The sequence below is a fragment of the Ranitomeya imitator genome, chromosome 6 (assembly GCF_032444005.1).
Source record: "Ranitomeya imitator isolate aRanImi1 chromosome 6, aRanImi1.pri, whole genome shotgun sequence".
Lineage (NCBI taxonomy): Eukaryota > Metazoa > Chordata > Amphibia > Anura > Dendrobatidae > Ranitomeya > Ranitomeya imitator.
In genome coordinates, this window is record NC_091287.1 from 78,762,183 (window position 1) to 78,785,137 (window position 22,955).

The 22,955-nt window shown below is 40.7% G+C and overlaps 1 protein-coding gene across 1 annotated transcript in view; it reads right to left on the bottom strand.

The window, feature by feature from the left end:
- Positions 1-22,955, bottom strand: part of DNAH11 (dynein axonemal heavy chain 11) — a 380,134-nt gene that overhangs the window by 241,998 nt on the left and 115,181 nt on the right. Inside the window, exons 25-33 of the mRNA XM_069729806.1 lie at positions 22,631-22,753; positions 22,426-22,548; positions 21,856-22,080; positions 20,419-20,510; positions 19,528-19,654; positions 5,210-5,350; positions 4,069-4,302; positions 1,906-2,037; positions 1,209-1,369 (exon numbers count right to left, since the gene is read on the bottom strand). Coding sequence (XP_069585907.1) covers positions 1,209-1,369; positions 1,906-2,037; positions 4,069-4,302; positions 5,210-5,350; positions 19,528-19,654; positions 20,419-20,510; positions 21,856-22,080; positions 22,426-22,548; positions 22,631-22,753 — 1,358 coding nt within the window. The remainder of the gene's footprint in view (positions 1-1,208; positions 1,370-1,905; positions 2,038-4,068; positions 4,303-5,209; positions 5,351-19,527; positions 19,655-20,418; positions 20,511-21,855; positions 22,081-22,425; positions 22,549-22,630; positions 22,754-22,955) is intronic.

Genomic DNA, 22,955 nt, shown 5'->3' on the forward strand with positions numbered 1-22,955 from the left:
AGCCTTGCAGAACCCAGGACAACATCTGCAAAGAGTTTGTATGTTCTCTCCGTGTTTGCGTGGGTTTCCTCCGGGCACTCCGGTTTCCTCCCACATTCCAAAGACATACTGATAGGGATTCTAGATTGTGAGCCCCATCGGGGACAGTGATGATAATGTGTGCAAAACTGTAAAGCGCTGCGGAATATGTTAGCGCTATATAAAAATAAAGATTATTATTATTTATTATGGAGCATCTTATGGGGCCATAATCAACATTTGTGCAGCATTATATTGGGCAAATGTGCAGGATTATATGGGGCAAATGTGTCTATGGAGCATCTTATGGGGCCATTATTAACCTTTATGCAGGATTATATGGGGCATATTTTAATATGGAGCATCTTATGAGGCCATCATAAACTGTATGGAGAATTATATGGGGCTCCTGATTCAACATGGATATTTAAAAACACTTAACCTACTGATGTCTCAATTAATTTTACTTTTATTGGTATCCATTTTTATTTTTGACATTTACCAGTAGCTGCTGCATTTCCCACCCTAGGCTTATACTCGAGTCATTAAGTTTTCCAAGTTTTTTTGTGGCAAAATTAGGGGGGTTGGCTTATACTCGAGTATATACGGTACTTTAAAACTACTTTGAACTTTAAAATTCTTAAAATACTTCTGATCTTGGCTCCATTCATGGAAAATGAAAAAACTTCCTACATTGGCCTGCTTGTGCCACTGGAAATATTTTAGTTGTTTGGTAAATTTAGTGATCATTTTTTAATATAGACTTATTTGAGTTGGCACTCCATGTTTCTAATGCAGAGCTCCAACTCCTTTGCCCAGATATAAGATAGCATTTTGGATCACTACAGCCGACACTTAATGAGCATGGGAGCTTACTGCATAAGGTGTTATTATTACTGCATAAGGTGTTATTATGGGGCTTGATGCATAACACTGTGCAATAAACTCCTAAAGTACTCTTAGCAGATTTATGACCACATTAAAGAGTTCAGTGCAACTTTGATCTGATCTGATCTGAGGTCATAAATCAGCAAAGACAGCAAAAAGTTACAAACTCAGTGTCTAACAAAGTTGGATGACAATTCTCAATTAACTCATTCTGCTGTTGGAAATGTGCAGGGAAAGAAAGAATCTCTGAAAGCCAAGCAGTACAACATTTGTAATGAAACCTATTTGCAAAAATTACTTACCTGTCAGTCAAAGGTGTAATGACCAGTCGAGGTGTATTTCCTAAATATTCGTAAGAATACTGGAACTGGGCATCACAGATATTGGCAAAACAGTGCTTCTGCTTGTCATCCCAGCGATGTCGGAGTTGAGATAACCAAGCAAAATCTTGAGCGCTGGTCACCTTTAAAGGAAGAAAGACAAAAGTGAAAAATGCTTCACGCTACAAATTTAGGTCCCACATAACATACAGTAATCCATAATGTATAAAAGCCTGTGCAAACAAGCATGGTACCCCATACATGCAAGACCCCTAGAATTACTGTTCAGAATGAAAAAAAGCTGAATAGAAATAGAAATGAAGGATCCACTTTTCATACATTTTTGTCCATATTTACGTTTTTCTCACATGAAAAAAAAATGGAGGTTCTTCTAGAAACCAGTCAATGGAAGAATTGATAGACATGATGGGATCCAATTTTTTACGCTGACCCATTCACATGCAAATCAGACAAATCTTGTATGTGTCTGCTTTTTTTATTCTTTAAAGATCAGTGACAGGGCAAATGACAAGTGCTTTGAGCATGATATTGTGCGTAGATCAGCAGTGGTAATTTTTTTTTTTTTAGCCCTGTTGGTTTCTTGCGATTAGCCAACGGAGTACTCACAAGTGGCATTTCTCTGCAAGAACTTTAAAGAAATAAAAAAAAAACATATTACCTTATGTAAAACAAGCCTGGCGACCACATCCCGGGCATGGACATCTATGGTGCATATTGTCATGATCTTCTGCCTGTCTCCAGGGGAAAGTTCACCCAATAACATGGTAATTAGAGCATTAAGCTGGTTGACCTGTGAGAGAAGAGAATGTGATAAAGTTCAGACTGGCGCCATCAGATGACCAGTGTACTCGTAGGCTCTGCTTCTCAAAGAATTATGTAGGACAACCACAACAACCCTGTTGTGGATTTTTCAATCATAAAGTCCCATTATTGCATTCTAACCATATATCATACACAAAAAATAAAAGGAAAAAAAGCTTCATTTTCCACAATAGACTGACCAGGTAATCAGCATGGCAAATATAATCATTGATAAATGTTGTGAATCTCTGATTATTGATACTTTTTCTATCAACCTTACCCCCGGGTATCACATAGGTTTCTTTGATAGCTTTCCATGGCCTTTATTATTTATTGTGACTAAGGCTGGCCATACACATTAGATGACTGTTGGCTGGACAATGCTTCGGCCAACTGCTTGGCCAACAGCCATCTTAATCGACTGTCCTATACACAGGAGCTATAGTTTGGCCAAGAGCTTTTGTGTTCTCTCTGAGGAAGCCAATGTCTGCACGTTGGGCGCTGGCTTGTCTCAGAGAGAACAATGTGCGAAATCAGACATGCTCAATCGACAGGTCTCCTAACCAGTCAGCATGGGTCCCCATACACATTAGTCAGTCGAACACGTCGGTTATCGTCAGGTTCAGTTGACATTACTCTAATATGTACGGTTGCCTTAAGAAACTTATTGTTAAAACATAGAACTTCAAGACCAGGATATGTGGAAAATTCAGTGCAGTGATGCTGATCACTTCATGGTTTATGAAAGCAGGAAAATGTCTTATAGTCAGCCAGGTTCGGCATGTTCACCCTTGACACTTCCTTAACCCTGCTGTTCTGTTCGGTCTGGGGAGACCTATTTTGAACTTTGGTATTTTTTGGGGTGTTCAAGATGCGGTTCTGAAACTTGTGGTTGATTGACTTAAATGAGGATGGGTCGGTCGGCCACGGGTTTCAGAGCCGCATCTTGAATATTTTAAAGAATATTGAAGTTCAAAGTCGGTCATTTTTGACCAACAGAACAGCAGGGTTAAAGCCTCATTGCTCGGATAGAGACTTTGAATATCCTATACCTTTGTATGATGTGGAAGGCAACCTGTATGGCTAATAGAGACCAAAATCGCCCAAACTATTGAAATAGAAAGTGATTTATTATTTATACTCTCAAACATAACATGTTATAAAGCGCCTCCATTAAAAATATCCATAGGCAACCACCTCATGGAAACATCGATAAGCATACCTCAACCCAGGGTTTCAACCACCAAATTGGCTTCTTCTGGATGTGATTAATGACGCACTTTTTAACATGTTTGTTTGAGAGTATTACTAATAAGTCACTTTTTACTTCTGATATTTGGTGGTTTTGCATTATATACTCTTTCATACAGACAGGTTGCTCTCAACATCATACAAATATATAAGATTTTGTAGATCTTTTATCCAACCTTTGAGACTTTATGGATGTATGGAGGGTAAAAACCCCAAACCTGGCTGGATAGAAGACTTTTTTCCTGTTTTCGTAAACTGTTGTGAGTGATTAACATTCCTACACTGAACTTTCGACAAATCCTGATGTTTAAGCGCTAGGTTTTCACATATCTTTTTTCATTCTGGGTACTTGGGGCATACCCTGCTTATACATAGTAGCTCCAATTTGGAGAAATACACCGATGCAACATCTTATTTATTCATAATCTAAGGAACTTATTGTTTACACGATTATTATAAAAGGTGAAATAAATCTATATGCGCTAATCTCCCATGACTCCCTCTCCAGCGGTGGCGGGCGGCATTGCTTCACGCTATGTTTGTGTAAAAACAATAGGATAATAAAGTTCTGTGACAAATAAATTACCGTATATTATAAAATGAATCAGCACAGACATATGGAACTATAAAACAATAAAAAAATACTTGATGGACATTTAAAAAGTTAGTTAATGCAATTCAGTTGTATAATAAAGTTTTCTTACTGCTAGAAAGTATAATGTTACTACATAGCATATTATTGTTCTGACATACAACTTGCAGGACATACCTGTTTTTTATTATAATCCTTGAGCGCCGTTTCAAACCCTTCTTCCAACCTGTCAAAAGCAATTCCAACATCAATGGTCCACCAGATCTGAGAGCTGGTCAATGCCACCTGAGCTGGATAGTCGAAAATCCACTGTTCCCGTGGCTTATCCTCATATGCAGCCACAGCCTCAGTTATATGGTGGCGCACAGTTTCACACATAGTGTCTTCCAGATTCTTCAACCAGTGCTCTACCTTTTGAACGAATGCAAAAAAAAAAAATAATAATGTTTAGAAATAGAAAGTGTTTCCAAGATTTTACTTTCAAATTTATTAGAAAAACGTGACTTTAATTAACATGCAGGAAGGAGCCGACGTTATACTCAGGAGTGGACTATGCAAAGGAGCAGGAGGGCAATGTGCCCTTTCCCAAGAAGATGTTTATGCCTGGAATGTTTTCATATAATATTATTGGTTAAGGAGACTGCCCAGAGCCCACGGCCGCTGGCAGGAGCCTATGGCTTTCGAAGCTGCCAACCATCTTAATACACTGTAGGCCACATAGAGGTAGGTAGCGACTGTTGTGGCAGTGAGAGAGTGCAGGGGGTTACTTTGTGTTCCCAGATGTGGATCTGCCAACCGAGAATTATTGAGGCTCAGTGGTAATCCACTACAAAAATCCCCTACGAGTTTGTATGTTCTCCCTGTGTTTGTGTGGGTTTCCTCCGGGTTCTCCGGCTTCCTCCTGCACTCCGAACACATACTGCTAGGGAATATAGATTGTGAGTCCCAATAGGGACAGTGATGATAATGTATGTACATTGCTGCGCAATAGGACAAGTGATTAATATAAATAAATACACAATACATTTTATGAGCAGGGCAATAATTCAAAGGCTATATGAAAAAGCATTTAGATGAAAAAAAATTCTGGGTGCTGTCTCTATGGAATGGTGAACTCATGAAAGATCTCACTTTTATAGAGCTTAGAAGTAGGGCCAGGAGAAAAGTCCCCATAAGCCAGTCACCCAGCTGGGAAGCGGTGGTTTGGATTTTCCCAGAAATTCACCTTAGAGATTGGTGGTTTCCTTACTTATTACCAAAGTAATCTCAAATCAGATCCCGTAGCCGAGATCATACAGATACACAATTTTATATTCACCTGTCCTCTACACTGGCAGGCCACACTGAATGGGACAAACTCCTTCTCTTTGCTGTACATTCCAGTTGCCTCATTTTCATTTTGCTCTCGGAACTTGAGATCAGCGATGTTGTCAAAAAGTTTTGCCAAATGTCGGGTCACCTAAAAAAAAAAAAAAATATACGTGTAGTACTTCTGAAATATTTCAGTCATCCACAAAGAACAGCTGACCGCACCACCAGGACACTTGCTTACTGAACACACCGGCCATCAGCAGAAGCTGGCCACGAGATCTCGGGTGCTTAGCCAAAGAAGCGGCAGCACTCACCGATCTTCAAAACAGGTAACACTTTATTGCAGTAAAATCTTCACGGCTCGGGGTTGTACATACAGCAGAGTGTATAGGTCCAAACGACAGCCCTTTCGAGCCGCTTCGGTTACCCGTAGAAGCACCGGAGCGGTGTGAAACGGCCATCGTTTGGACTTATACACTCTGCTGTATGTGCTGTATGTACACCCCCGAGCCGTGAAGATTTTACCGCAATAAAGAGTTACCTGTTTTGAAGATCGGTGAGTGCTGCCGCTTTCTTTCTGCTCATGAAATATTTCAGTATTGAACATTTTTACACCAAAAATTTTATAAATCTCCATGCACACCACAATATTACCACTCCTTGTGGGAGCCTTACAGTTAGAGAAGTCCAGCAATGTACAAGTTTAATAGCAGAAAGTGCAAATGCAAAAGGCAAATCATATTTCAACCTAATATCTTTAATGATAGATTTACTTTTCTAGGTCATTTTCATAGGACATTCTACTAAATCACATCTGGCAGAAAAACGTCCTCGGGGACTGTACTTTTTAAATAGCAAAGGCCGCTAGTTAAACAGCACTGTAGTAGTCAATCCTGCATCCTTGGAGCTAGGACAAGTTGCTGGGCATATCATACATGATGCAATGTTGTATATCACACAGATAAAGTCTTGCAGCCTGTAATCATCACTATGTAGAGCTTAGGAACAGCTTATATATCTAATTTAAAGGGTTATTTCAGTCTTAGAAAGTTAGCATAAGACAGGTGACAACTTGTGAACATTGGGGGTCTGATCCCTGGGACCCCCATAGATGGAGCTGTGAAATGCCCCACCTGCATGAATTGATGTTCACGTCTATGTGCCACTGCTATAATCAGCAATCACTGGCAGTCCAACAGACCATTGATAGAGTAGCGGGAGACGTTGGCCTATACAAAAAGGCACAATAATTTGTTACATGGGAGTAACCCTCTAATAAGATTTTAAATGTAGTATAAACTCAGTAACGGGCTGTGCAAGGGAGCATGTAGCTATGTGTTGTTCCCCCAGTAGATGTTTACAGCCAGAATACATCCACATAACATAAACTTATTTCAAAAGAAAGGAGGCGTTACCAGTGTGAGACTTGTAATGACTGACAGTCTGTTCTCCTGATCTACATGTCTCACACTCCCCTTTCATTTAAGATAACCTATGAAGGTAGATTCTTTGAGAGAGCTACTTCCGGCCCATAGATCTTAAAGGGAACCTGTCACCCCGTTTTTTGAGATTGAGCTATAAATACTGTTAAATAGGGCCTGCGCTGTGTGTTCCTATAGTGTATGTAGTGTACCCCGATTCCCCATGTATGCTGAGAAATAACTTACCAAAGTCGCCGTTTTCGCCTGTCAATCAGGCTGGTCAGGTCGGGAGGGCGTGGTGACATCGCTGGTTCTTCCTCAGCTTTACGTTGGTGGCGTAGTGGTGAAGACACAGCGCGCGATCTGCGCTGTCATCCCTTTCGTTGGTGGGGGCGGCCATCTTCCTGGGGCCGCGCGTGCGCAGATCGAGTGCTCTGCTGCACGGGGCTTCAGGAAAATGGCCGCGGGATGCCGCGCGTGCGCATTAGAGATCGCGGCGGCCATTTTCCCAAAGCCGAGTTTGCATCTCGGCTTTGGGAAAATGGCCGCCGCGATCTCTAATGCGCACGCGCGGCATCCCGCGGCCATTTTCCTGAAGCCCCATGCAGCAGAGCACTCGATCTGCGCACGCGCGGCCCCAGGAAGATGGCCGCCCCCACCGACGAAAGGGATGACAGCGCAGATCGCGCGCTGTGTCTTTACCGCTACGCCACCAACGTAAAGCTGAGGAAGAACCAGCGATGTCACCACGCCCTCCCGACCTGACCAGCCTGATTGACAGGCGAAAACGGCGACTTTGGTAAGTTATTTCTCAGCATACATGGGGAATCGGGGTACACTACATACACTATAGGAACACACAGCGCAGGCCCTATTTAACAGTATTTATAGCTCAATCTCAAAAAACGGGGTGACAGGTTCCCTTTAACAACTCATTTACATATTTAGAAAAATGTGGATTTCTGTGGAGTAAGACTTTGAAATCATTTTACTCAGCTTCTTATCGCCTACATGCCCATATAGATGGCTAATAAGGGATGACACTACGGACACATTCCCTTTAATTTTGCTGTGAATGTATAAATTTGAGTACATCGGTGTCTAAGGGCTGTTGCACACCTCCAGATATTTCCGGTACCAGAGAGATCAGTGTCCGTATGTCTTTGTGTCTAATACTTGCGGCACACATGTGGCAAACATGTGCCGCATCAGTACCACATGCATCGACGCCAGGAAACAAGCAGTACAGTAAGCGCTGTTCCCTGGTGCTGGGTGCTGAAGACAGCTCTCATCATTCTCCCCTGCTCAGTCGGTGATCAGCATGAGCAAGAGAGAATGATGACAGTTGTATTCAAGTGATAACAATGGCAGCAGGCAGCTGGGGGCCAAGATGCGAAAGTCCAGGCTGAGAACTACTGGTGAATGACCTGCTCAATGATATCATCGTGGTTACCGCAGGTCACTGAGGCTGCGTTCCCAGCAGGGCTGAACTGCGATGACCTCAGCATCGTGGAAAAAAAAGTCACTCCTCAGTGACTTCACAGATCACCGTGAGAAATTCTCACAGTGATCTGCTGTAATGTCACTGAGTTGAACTGCGGTGACCTCATTAATGACTTGTTCCCACAGTGTTGAAGTCACCGCAGTTCAGCACAGCTGGGAACGCATCCTCAGTGACCGGCAGTAACCTCGATGATGTCACCGTTAGTCACTGATGCTGCGCTCATGTGGGACAGAATGATGGACAGGTGAGGTATATTTGTTGCTTTTTATTTTTGTTTTATTACAGTAGACGAGCGCTTCGGTGGAATAGGCATTAGGGGAGTATAACTTATTTTTAAATTAAAAAACTGTTTTGTTTTATTTCAAATAAAGGACTTTATTCTGACTGTGTCTTTATTTACCATATAACTATAGGATTCAATATCAAACAACGAAGAAGAAAGGAAAGGCGGCACTCACAGATCCATTCCGAGCGGTTACTTTATTGCTTAAAAAGCCATCACAGCCGGGGGTACTGAACAAACAGTGCGGCAAGCCTGACGACGGCCGTTTCACGCCCTCCTGGCGCTTCTACGGGTCAGTGAGTGAGCGTCTAGGGAGGCAGAGGAAATACAACCACGGAGATGAGATCCCTCCCCTCCGTCATCAATCCCCCCTGCCTCACCTGGCGCTTCACCCTCCTACAAAATACTGTTAAAAACAATTAAAAACAATGTTGACTTAACATGCACTAAGTACTATAACAATGACGTTCTGAACTAAAGAAACAATTCTAATGTTTTGACATTTTTTGTGGATTTTTCCTCTTGTACCGGAATACGAATGTCTTAACTCTTTCAGTATAGTTTTCACTTTACACAAACTCACAAGCCTTTAATTATACCAAAAAATGCACAGTGTGAATAAACTCATAAGAAAATAACAACAAAAATACCGTGCCATTAAAATACCAAGAAGAGAGTAACTAACAGTTACTTATACGTAATCCATATGTATTTATATAATCTATTATGGCCAAAATGTAGGCCCAATATATTTATATTTATTTTTGTTATTTTTGATTATTAATAATACCCTATTACTTATTTATATATCCTCTCATGTGGCCCTATTAATTTACTTTATATCCCGCTTATAAAAAGATGGACATATCGACCCGATCATTCAACCCCAAGGGGCCCGTCGCCCGTGTGTCCATGATCCATCTGGCTTCCTTTCTTAGTAAGATATTATGCAGATCACCACCTCGACTTGGTAAAGTGACTCTTTCGATACCTGCGAAGCTTAAAACGGATGAATTGCCCCCATGAGACTCATGAATATGGTCAATTAATCTTGGTACTCCCTTCTTGCTAATAATGGATCTTAAATGCTCACGAAACCTCATGTAAAGGCATCGAATAGTCTTGCCTATATAGAATCTTCCGCACTCACAAAAAACTACGTACACAACATATTTCGTTTTACAAGATATAAATTCTTTGACAGTATGACTAATCGGTCCGATCACCAAATTTTGTCCTGTGATGTGATACTGACAGAAAGAACAGTGACCGCACCGATGATTTCCTATAGGTGCATTTTTCTCCAGCCAGTTCTTATTATCTACTGTTACTTGATTACGGACCAAAATATCTCTCAATCTTGTGCTTCGTTTGTTAGAAATTAGCGGACCTCTGTTTACCACCTCAGCCAGGTCTCTATCTCCTTCCAGGAGATGCCAGTTTTTTCTAATTACGGACCGTATTTGTTGGTCCATGGGGCCATACTAGAAGCAAAAAGTGAACCTTTTATTATTCGCTCTTCTCTCTTTCTGCCCTATTTTCATTTTTAACCCTTGCCATGGCGTTCGCTAGCACTTTCGCTGGGTACCCCCTTCTTTTCAAACGCTGACATAGAGCTCCTGCCTGTAAATCGAACCCCTCAACTGTGCTGTTCACCTTTCTGACTCGCAGAAGTTGGCTATAGGGTAGCGATTGTCTCGTGTGAGGTGGGTGGTAACTATTAAAATGGAGCAATGAATTGGACGCGAGTGGCTTGCGATATAAGGACGTACTTAACCTACTCTCTTTAACTTCCACTGTCACGTCCAAAAAAATTGAGTTTTTGTCCCCCAAACACCGATGTGAACGCCATATTAGCTTCATTGTTGTTTAAATAATTGACAAAAAGATGAAACATATCTTCTGTCCCATCCCACACAAGGAACATGTCATCCACGTACCTACAGTAGAATTTAATATGCTTAAGAAACATATTTTTATCCGCATATATATGTTGTTCTTCAAACAAACCCAAGAACAAGTTTGCGAATGTACATGCTGCCGGAGTCCCCATAGCAGTGCCAACTGCCTGGATATACCAGCCTTGCAGCGCTGGGGTCCTGGGTTCTAATCCCACTCAGGACAACATCTGCAAAGAGTTTGTATGTTCTCTCCGTGTTTGCGTGGGTTTCCTCCGGGTACTCCGGTTTCCTCCCACATTCCAAAGACATACTGATAGGGAATTTAGATTGTGAGCCCCATCAGGGACAGCGATGATAATGTGTGCAAAAATGTAAAGCGCTGCGGAATATGTTAGCGCTATATAAAAATAAAGATTATTATTATTATTATTATTAATAAATGTGATTTCCCAGAACAAGGCGGAAAAATTGCTGCCGGAGTTCCCAGTCAGGCCACACTGGTATCACGTCCCCAAAATACACAAGTCAGTGACCGATCCACCCGGGCGCCCCATCGTGTCCGGGGTAGGATCGGTCACTGAACCGTTGTCTCGATATGTAGATTGGTTGCTACGTCCATTGTTAACTAGCATTCCATCATACACTAAAGATACTGATGCATTTTTGAGAAGTATAAAGAATTTTCAGTGGCAACCAGGTTTTGCCCTTGCATCAATTGATGTAGTAAGCCTATACACGAGGATACCACAAGAAAGTGGTGTAGAAGCAGTGAGGAGGATATTAAATACCACAGAACGCAGTGCCAAATTTTGTGATTTTGTTTGTGCGGGGTTAAAATTTATTTTGACGCACAATACGTTTACATTTCTAAACCAATGGTATATCCAGGCAGTTGGCACTGCTATGGGGACTCCGGCAGCATGTACATTCGCAAACTTGTTCTTGGGTTTGTTTGAAGAACAACATATATATGCGGATAAAAATATGTTTCTTAAGCATATTAAATTCTACTGTAGGTACGTGGATGACATGTTCCTTGTGTGGGATGGGACAGAAGATATGTTTCATCTTTTTGTCAATTATTTAAACAACAATGAAGCTAATATGGCGTTCACATCGGTGTTTGGGGGACAAAAACTCGATTTTTTGGACGTGACAGTGGAAGTTAAAGAGAGTAGGTTAAGTACGTCCTTATATCGCAAGCCACTCGCGTCCAATTCATTGCTCCATTTTAATAGATACCACCCACCTCACACGAGACAATCGCTACCCTATAGCCAACTTCTGCGAGTCAGAAAGGTGAACAGCACAGTTGAGGGGTTCGATTTACAGGCAGGAGCTCTATGTCAGCGTTTGAAAAGAAGGGGTACCCAGCGAAAGTGCTAGCGAACGCCATGGCAAGGGTTAAAAATGAAAATAGGGCAGAAAGAGAGAAAAGAGCGAATAATAAAAGGTTCACTTTTTGCTTCCAGTATGGCCCCATGGACCAACAAATACGGTCCGTAATTAGAAAAAACTGGCATCTCCTGGAAGGAGATAGAGACCTGGCTGAGGTGGTAAACAGAGGTCCGCTAATTTCTAACAAACGAAGCACAAGATTGAGAGATATTTTGTTCCGTAATCAAGTAACAGTAGATAATAAGAACTGGCTGGAGAAAAATGCACCTATAGGAAATCATCGGTGCGGTCACTGTTCTTTCTGTCAGTATCACATCACAGGACAAAATTTGGTGATCGGACCGATTAGTCATACTGTCAAAGAATTTATATCTTGTAAAACGAAATATGTTGTGTACGTAGTTTTTTGTGAGTGCGGAAGATTCTATATAGGCAAGACTATTCGATGCCTTTACATGAGGTTTCGTGAGCATTTAAGATCCATTATTACCAAGAAGGGAGTACCAAGATTAATTGACCATATTCATGAGTCTCATGGGGGCAATTCATCCGTTTTAAGCTTTGCAGGTATCGAAAGAGTCACTTTACCAAGTCGAGGTGGTGATCTGCATAATATCTTACTAAGAAAGGAAGCCAGATGGATCATGGACACACGGGCGACGGGCCCCTTGGGGTTGAATGATCGGGTCGATATGTCCATCTTTTTATAAGCAGGATATAAAGTAAATTAATAGGGCCACATGAGAGGATATATAAATAAGTAATAGGGTATTATTAATAATCAAAAATAACAAAAATAAATATAAATATATTGGGCCTACATTTTGGCCATAATAGATTATATAAATACATATGGATTACGTATAAGTAACTGTTAGTTACTCTCTTCTTGGTATTTTAATGGCACGGTATTTTTGTTGTTATTTTCTTATGAGTTTATTCACACTGTGCATTTTTTGGTATAATTAAAGGCTTGTGAGTTTGTGTAAAGTGAAAACTATACTGAAAGAGTTAAGACATTCGTATTCCGGTACAAGAGGAAAAATGCACAAAAAATGTAAAAACATTAGAATTGTTTCTTTAGTTCAGAACGTCATTGTTATAGTACTTAGTGCATGTTAAGTCAACATTGTTTTTAATTGTTTTTAACAGTATTTTGTAGGAGGGTGAAGCGCCAGGTGAGGCAGGGGGGATTGATGACGGAGGGGAGGGATCTCATCTCCGTGGTTGTATTTCCTCTGCCTCCCTAGACGCTCACTCACTGACCCGTAGAAGCGCCAGGAGGGCGTGAAACGGCCGTCGTCAGGCTTGCCGCACTGTTTGTTCAGTACCCCCGGCTGTGATGGCTTTTTAAGCAATAAAGTAACCGCTCGGAATGGATCTGTGAGTGCCGCCTTTCCTTTCTTCTTCGTTGTTTGATATTGGACTTGTTCAGTGGCTGGAGCACCTCAGATCTGGCGGTCAGGACTCCCATCACAGGTGAGCAGGCACAAGTTATTTCCCTAGTACGGTGGTGCTGTCAGCTGAGTTTCTTCTGGATTGACTAACTATAGGATTAGTAATGGAAAAGTGTCTTATAAATGTCTCTCCATTACCAAGCAGTGGGCTTGATGTCACCAGACAATACAAAGGTGACATCAACCTCACAAATATGAACCCCATTTGCCACCGCTACAGGGCAAGTGGGAAGAGCTGGGCAAAGTGCCAGAACTGGATAAGTATAAGTCAGGAAAATAGCTGTCTATTGGGAGCGCTGTGTTAGCAGTGAGAGTTAAAAAGGGAAGCAGGATTCAATGCAGCTCCACCTTCTAGAAGGAGCGAATAAAACTTGGAAAAACAAGCACGGTCACAGGAGAGCTGAAATGAAGCCAGGACAAGAATATTGGTGTAAACCACAATTCGTTTCGACTGTACCCAGTCTTCATCAAGTGGAACTTCCAACTGTTGAAGACTGGGTACCATCAAAACACATTGTGGTTTACACCAATATTCTTAAACTGGCTTCATTTCAGCTCTCCTGTGACCGTGCTTGTTTTTCCAAGAATTGTATAAGTGATACTTTCTTACATACTGGTTTAATCTTTGCATAAAAATAACCGAGACCGACAGAAGCTGCGTCACATTTATCACAGCACACACTATCTACATTTTGTGCATTGCACTTGCTATGTAAGACATGTATTTATGCCACCTCCTGGCTTGCTTACTTCACACTAGTATCTTGCACCAAAAAAATGATACACATCATTAATAAATCTGGAACATTTTACAGATGCTCCTACACATACCCCATTGCTAGACACTTTTCAAAACTGTCTACTGAGCACAAAAAAAAGTGTATAGTCATAGAAATTTAGCTTTAAAACTAAAGATAGGATCATTTCACTGTCCACATTACAGTCTGCTGCAAAGAAAAAAAGTGACCGATTTCTATGGACAGTGAACTCTCCTTTTCCCTTAGTCAGCTCTGAGGCCTTGTATCTTTGTCAGTTTTCATAAAGTTGATCATTCCTGCAATTACCTTTATTCATCTGCTGTATGTATTCGTGAAATATTTTACTTTAAGCAAAGATCTAACACATCATAATAATAATCATCATTTTTATTTCTATAGCGCCAACATATTCCACAGCGCTTTACATTTCAGAGGGAACTTGTACCGACAATAAAGATATAACAAAGTAACACACAGTTCAACAGATACCAAGAGGAGTGAGGGTCCTGCTCGCAAGCTACAATCTGAGAAAATAGGGGTGTTCACATAACGCTGCATGTACCGGTGACCAGTATGTGTACAGGACAGATACAGAGGGCTATAGTGCATTGGGGGGGTGTAAATAGATGATACAAGCCAGATTTGGAAGAAAATTTTGTATGGGAAAAAATGGAATAGTTACATAAATGAGGTGAGGCGATAGGCCAGTTTAAAGAAGTGCATTTTTAGGGTACGCTTCAAACTGAAGGGACTGGGAATTAATCAAATTGTCCTGGGTAGTGCTCCAAGGAAATGGTGGAGCTCGCGAAAAGTCTTGGAGATGGGAGTGAGGTTCAGATTATTGAGGTCTTAGGTCATTGGTAGAATGGAGGGTACGGGTAGGGTGGTAGACTGAGACGAGGGAAAATCTGTAGGGTGGTGCAGAACTGTGGAGCGCTATGTGGATGAGAGTGATAAATTTATATTCGATGCTATAGCAAATGGGCAACCAGTGCAATGACTGGCACAGAGTAGAGACATCGGTGTAGCGGTTGGAGAGAAATATAATCCTGGTCCATCATAAAACAAAATGATAAAAGGATCTATAATGGTTGGAAAAGTAAATATATTTTAGTTTGCACGTGGGTGAAATAAGTATATTAACCCCTTGCATTGCCCAAATAGTCATATTCATTGCGGCAGATTTGTGGTGCAATTTCCCTCAAATTTTCTGACGCACATGCCTTGTACCACGTTTATAAAGTCTTTAAGTATGTGGACTACAAATTTACAGCAAAACTTTCATGCATATTATCACAAAGTAAGCCAACTAACAGATGGAGTAAAGAGACTAGACAATCTAAAGATGCCCCAAACTTATAAGATAACATGAGACATTATAACATATTTGGCACAATTTTAGACTGTATTGTCCAAGTTCACACCGTACAAAAATTAGACTGGCTTATTCAATCTTCCCTATTGTCTCTCTGTATAAAGAGAGTTTGTCATCCCAAAGTGACTGTCCAAACCAAGCACGAGCACCCGATGCACCCTTGATGCTATCAAACAGTTCGAGGCACCGTCCAGCCTACTTGTTTTGCATTTTTTCTGCCCGCCTTTCTCTTTGATTGACAGCTCTGGCTTTATAAGAATCAGAGGAAAGTGGAGATAGAAAACAAGTAGGAGGGAAGATGCAGTGAACTGTTCAGCCATGAAAAGTGTGCACCAAGAGCCTGTGCTTGGTTTGAACAGTCATTTTGTGCTGACTATAGGCTCTCTATAAGATAAACAGCAGGGAGTGTGTAGCTTGCCAAGATGTATTTTATATATCATTTACATTGTCTGTTGACTTTATTGAAAGAGCTATCATTCCTTTGAAACATTACTACAGTAAGAATTTCAAGTGAGTATCATGAAAGGTAAAACATAAATTCTGTCCAGTACAAGCGTTAAATTCAGACAGACAGTCTTACCCTTCATTTCTGAACAGCTGGAGTACAGATATTTCTCAAACCAACAAATTGTATCTGAACAGAGTTAGGGACCTTTACACCTCTGGCGTTACACAGCTGTTGATCTGATCGGCTATTTTTACCAATTGGTGTTCGTTTAATAGCCTGTTCAGAGAGGTTGATGAGCAAAGAACGATCAATCACATCATAGGCTGTTATTGTTCTCGATTAACGATCATTTCACCCGATAAATGAGAATTTTGCTCGTTAGTTCGGTGATTGGCAGCCTGTTTACACCACACAATTATCAGGAAATCAGCATTCTTAGAACATTCGTTCCTGACAATTGTACAGTATATATACAGCCATTTTGTCTGTTTGTGGTGGCACAGTGTAAATCTCGTGTATAATTATCTGGCGGGAGAGCAGAAGAATATACAGGTCTTTAGTCCTCATTTACTGCAGGTTGCCACATTAAGTCAAATACCAGAACCTGAAGAAGGAGACTCATCATCATCGGGAGCTCGTCACTGACACAGAGAAAACCAGCGCAGTCCACTAAAGGAGCCTTTTCATTGCTCGATAAGACATGAGACATCAATGATCCTAAGGCCGGGGTCACACTTGCGAGTTCAATGCAAGCAACTTGAGCGAGTCTCACGCATCAAGTCCCGGCACTGCCGCCGCCGGCACTTGCGGCTGCATAGAAATACATGCAGCCGCACGCTCTGGTCCCGACGGCAGTGCCGGGAATTGATGCGAGAGACTCGCGCAAGATGCTTGCATTGAACTCGCAAGTGTGACCCCGGCCTTACTGTAGAAGTCTGAGGTCAGTCATTCTCAGCATCACCAGGCACCAAGGGCCAGAAAACTGATTTTACAAGTGGATGTATATAATAAATTTCCATTAATAACTGTATATTGCTGTGGTTTTTGCAACAGAAATGCAGCAAAATCCACAAGACAAAGGGATAAAATCTTAGGTGAAAAAATACACTGACATACTGAGAAGTGAAGGTCAGTGTATGCTGCAGATTTTCTCCCCAGTGTGCAGATGTGATAACATGAAATCCCATCCACAGTACTGGCACTCTATTACAAAGCTGATGTTCCACCCAGGAAGTCCAGGTGGAAAACCTGTTGCATGTCTGACTTCTGTGAACACACCCATAATGCTACACTTACATGGGACAGCTTTTTGCAGAAATTTCTGAAAATAACATCTATTCATAATATTTCTGTCCACAAAATGCCTGCTGGTGGAGGAGCATGTGACCGGATCAGTCCCTCAGCCTCCTGCAATTAAAAAGCAGCATTCCTAGGTGAAATGTCTTTAAATTGGAGGCAACTGATGGACAGGTCTGGTCACATGCTCCTCCATCTGCAGCCATTTTGTGGACAGTGAGGTCTGTAATGAAGCCTGTGCTAACAAGTGCCGGAGGAGAACCTGTAACACTTATATATTAGCAAGTGCGACAAAATCATGACCTCAACACATCTGTTAACCCCTTTCTGACCTCTGACGGGATAGTACATCCGAGGTCAGAACCCCCGCTTTGATGCGGGCTCTGTTATGATGGCCTAGGAGCAGCATGAGACGGACTCTGGAGAAGGTGGTCCCTGTACTGACCGCAAACCCTGAACCTAGCAGCGCAACTAGAAGTAGCCGTGGGGGGTACCTAACACTCCCTAGACCCCTCGGCACAGCCTAAGATCTAACTACCCCTAAAGACAGAAACAGGAAACCTATCTTGCCTCAGAGAAAATCCCCAAAGGATAGATAGCCCCCCACAAATATTGACTGTGAGAGGAGAGGAAAATAACATACGCAGATATAAAATCAGATTTTAGCATAGGAGCCATACTAGCTAAAAAGAAAGAATAGAACAGAGTACTATGCGGTCAGTATTAAAACACTAGAAAATATCCACCACAGAAAATACAAATCACCACATCTGACTAAAGACATGAAGGGTATATCTGCATCTCCAGAGACACAGCTTGGCTGCAAAAAATCCTTCACAGACAAAGCTGGACAAGACAAAAACATGAATATGCACAGAACTATAAGGTCCACAGCAGGTGGACAGCAAAAACAAAGCCAGGACTTATCTTTGTAGAAAAGCACAGCAAACTGGAGAGACCAGCAGGGAAGTGAATCCTTCAAAAACAATGAACAACTGGCACTGACTAAAGGATCCTGCAAAGCTATATACCCCAGTCAGTCCTGCAATTAGTAGATACACATGTCCACTCCTGCAATCCAGGCACAAGTGCATTACCCTCTACAACCACCGGAGGGAGCCCAAAAGCTGAATTCACAACAGGGCTCCAGCGGTGAGCCCGCATCAAAGCAGGAACATATCAGCTGTTTTGAACAGCTGACATGTGCCCGCAATAGCGGCGGGTGAAATCGCGATTCACCCGCCACTATTAACTAGTTAAATGCCGCTGTCAAACACTGACAGCGGCATTTAACCGGTGCTTCCGGAAATGAGCGCATCGCCAACCCCCGTCACATGATTGGGGGTCAGTGATGCTTCTGCATAGCAACCATAGAGGTCCTTGAGACTGATGCTGGTTTGCTGTGAGCGCCACCCTGTGGTCGGCGCTCATAGCAAGCCTGCATTTTAGCTACATAGCAGCGATCTGATGATCGCTGCTATGTAGCAGAGCCGATCGAGTTGTGCCAGCTTCTAGCTTCCCATGGAGGCTATTGAAGCATGGCAAAAGTTAAAAAAAAAAAAAGGTAAAAAAAATTGTGAAAAAAATAAAAAAAAATATAAAAGTTTAAATCACCCCCTTTCGCCCCATTCAAAATAAAACAATAAAAAAAAAAATCAAACCTACACATATTTGGTATCGCCGTGTTCAGAATCGCCCGATCTATCAAAAAAAAGCATTAACCTGATCGCTATACAGCGTAGCGAGAAAAAAATTCGAAACACCAGAATTACGTTTTTTGGTCGCCGTGACATTGCATTAAAATGCAATAACGGGTGATCAAAAGAACGTATCTGCACCCAAATGGTATCAATAAAAACGTCAGCTCAGCACGCAAAAAATAAGCCCTCAACCGACCCCAGATCACGAAAAATGGAGACGCTACTGGTATCGGAAAATGGCGCAATGTTTTTTTTTTTAGCAAAGTTTTGAATTTTTTTTCACCACTTAGATAAAAGAGAACCTTGACATGTTTGGTGTCTATGAACTCGTAATGACCTGGAGAATCATAATGGCTGGTCAGTTTTAGAATTAAGTGAACCTTGTAAAAAAGCCAAACAAAAATCAAGTGTGGTATTGCACTTATTTTGCAATTTCACCGCACTTGGAATTTTTTTCTCGTTTTCTAGTACAGGACATGGTATAACCAATGATGTCGTTCAAAAGTACAACTCGTTTGATAAAAAATAAGCCCTCACATGGGGATATTGATGGAAAAATAAAAAAGTTATGGCTCTGGGAAGGAGGGGAGCGAAAAACGAACACGGAAAAACGGAAAATCCCAAGGTCATGAAGGGGTTAAAATGAAGACAAAGTGGCCAATCTCTTTTAAGTAATGAATAATTATTAAATAATGCCTATATTATTTTTTTTCTTAAATAGAAATAGGATATAAGATATATTTATATATGCATATATACACACACACACAACATACGAACATACCTGTTTTGGCTGACTTCCTTTAGAAAGAATATCCAGCAAATCTGCAGAGGACACAAAGTAAAAACGAGGAAAAGCCAAACGCTTAGTTTCCAAATACTGGGCTAAAGCTTTCTCACACAGCGATAGTCTGATAAAAAAAAAAAAAGGAGGATTGCAATGGAGTCAGAAATGATCATAAATTCTCAAAACCACACAAAATGCAGCTAATAATAGAAAACATTGTATAGTGATATAAAGAAAGATAAAAATGTGTCTGACAATCAGTGTGTTTTCAGTTGAATGAGTTATTAAACAAATGTTTTAGGCCCTTTCACACCACCAGCGTCATGGCTTTGGTTTATAAAGGAGATACATATGGAATTCTGAGTTAGGGGTACTGTACTTTTGATGACAATAAGAGCATTGTAAACAGCACTATCCATCCAAAATACAGGAAGACCCATTGCAACATTTTTTTTATTTCAGCTTTTATAGTCTATCAATAATACAGGTTTGGTGTGTGATTACAATACTTATTTTTGCCGTTTCCAGCGCTGCTCCATATCTCTCCCGCATCATATGACCGCAGCTCGTCCTTGCTGGCTCACACCAGGGATTGTCAGTTCTTCCCTTAATGTAAGTCTGTGAGAGCCTTGTTATGAGTCTTATAGAATTTACACTGAGAAAGTGACTCCCAGTCCATACATAAATGCTGTGTGAGCCGGCGAATCACAACTGTAGTCAGTGCTAAAGTATTGTAATGGTTCCACTGACCATAACTGACTAATAGCTAACATATAGTGACATTAGAAGATTGCCTTAATCACTTTAACAGAAGCAAGAAAACCCAAAGTATGCCTGATCTACCTTTCAATTATTACATATGTACATCCAAAAAAAATTTAACTTTACCTCATCTGTAATTCATCAAGAGTTTCATACAGTTTGGGACGATTTGTTGCATCCAGGACATTTCTTATTTTCTCTGTCTCAAACATTAATTCCTTCAAAGAAAACCATAAAATGTGTTACAAAAAAAAAAATCTTGAAAATCACTAATTTTCCTATGCTTCCATCAAGGTGTTTGTGCAATAGAAAGATACAATTTACATTATGTATTTTTATTTCTGATGGAAATACCACATTTACATAATACTATTACTACTGGAATAGTCTAAGAAAGTAGTGGTTCCAGCACTCAGGTTGTTTCCACTATGAACAATACAGCTGATTTTAAACATATTTTAAGAGCAAAAATGGGAATGCAAAAAGTATGTATGCATCATCGAAAAAAGGGGGAGCATTTATGCATTTTGAACCATCACTTCCTACTGCTTAGTCATAATGGATTGATTAATTGACTAATGATTGGATCCATTACGACGAACAACCATTTTAATTGTTTAAAATGTGTAAATGCTCACACTTTTTTACCGTTATGTACTGTATTCTATATTGCATTCCCATTTTTTGCTTTTAAAGATATATTTGAATAACTCCTGTGCAACTGTTTCCCATCGCGACTTACTTTTTTCTTTACTATTCCTCGAATTTAGAAAGAGAATCTGTCACCAAGTTTTTGCTACCACATCTGAGAGCACCATGATGTAAGGCAGAGACCTAAATTCCAGCAATGTGTCACTTACTTTACTGCAGTTTTGATTACATGCCTATTTTATCTGCTGCGGATCTATCAATTCTCTAAATGCTGAGCTCTGTAGAACCCCGCCCACACTACTGATTGACAGTTTTCTGTGTAGAAAGCTGCCAATCAGTGCTGGGGGTGTAGTTGGACTACATGGCTGCTGGCCAATTAGTCATCTCTAGTGATAATCTCCTGCTAATAAAACAGTGATTTTATCAACACCGCAGCAAGCAGCCCAGTAAGTGATATATTGCTAGCGTCAGGGTCTCTGCCCTTAAGTTATGCTGCTCTTAGATTAGCTAGTAAAATCTGGTATCAGATTCCTTTTAAATAGATAGGTAACAAATTAATTGGTTATATTGCAAAACAGTTAAAGATGTTATCATACTTGTGTATTTTTGGCATATCCACGAGATGGAAGACTTTCACCTATGTGGAGAACGGTGGTCACCCAACCCACAACCCATATGATGAGCCCACTCTGTATGCCTTTTTTCATGAAGAAAGCAGGACCATAGGTGCCATTTATTTGTTCTCTACTATCTATAGTGGGGGAGGGGATTACGTTATTCCTTATATTACACAATTGACCAAAGCGTTCATCTCAATGTGTAAAAACCATAATATTAACTGTATTGCTGTAAATTATTTTTTCATATTTAACTGTAATCCATTCTGGTTTTTAAGAAGGCAGAAGAAATTACTTTAAAGTCCGTATCTACTCCATCAAATCGCTTGGAGTCTTCTGGTAGCTGGTTTCTGATGTCTTCAGAACCAATAAAAATGCTTTCTAGATGGGACCAAGTGCGCTGGACTTCCATCCAAATGTAAATCACAGAGTCCGCCAGGTTCAGCCTTCTCTGCCAACTGGACACTTGTTCGATAAAATATTCCACATATTTGCTTTGCATAATTGCCTGTAGCTGCACCTAAATAATGGACAGACCATGTGATGAAGGATGCAACATAGAAGGAAATAAGTGAAAGATTCATGTAGTATTTGCCATCTATAAGTAAAGCAAACGATACGATACGATACGATACACTTTATTGATCCCGTGGGAAATTATGGTATCACAGCAGCACGACTTAAATCATAAAAATCATAAAGGAATTACATAGTTGACATGACAGTTTGTTGACAGAAGAACATTATACATTATACATTAGAATAGGACATACACAACAAGTGAACTGAAATGTAGAAACGCTACGTTTTCTGATCCATCTGTGAATTCAGTGAGGTCATGTCTGGCTACAATTCAAAAACTAACCTGGTTGCTGTCCAAAGTCTCAAAAAGCTGCTCATCGGTCTTTATCAGGGGCGTTTCTGTGCGATGATGCTTTTCATAAGAAAACTCCAGAGTAGTCCAGATCTGGCTAATTTCTGTAAGTATCTGATAATTAGAACCGCGGTTATTAATAAACACATTTTTGGTGAATTATTTCCTACATTAAATAGTGTCGCTGTTGACTTACTTTCTCGGTACCCATTTCTTTCACAGCTTTGTCCACAATGTTCCTGACTTCATCCTCCACCTTATGCAGCTGCAGTGCAAGTAAGTCTGATAGTATGGTTTGCTCAGTCATTGAGAACTGGACCTAACGGCAAAAATCATGAAATTCTTAAATAATCAATAAGCAAATTGGTTTGTAAAACAACTTGGAGAAAACAACAAACAGCTATTATTATTATTATTGTTTATTGTTATAGCGCCATTTATTCCATGGCGCTTTACATGTAAGGAGGGGTATACATAATAAAAACAAGTACAATGATCTTAAACAATACAAGTTATAACTG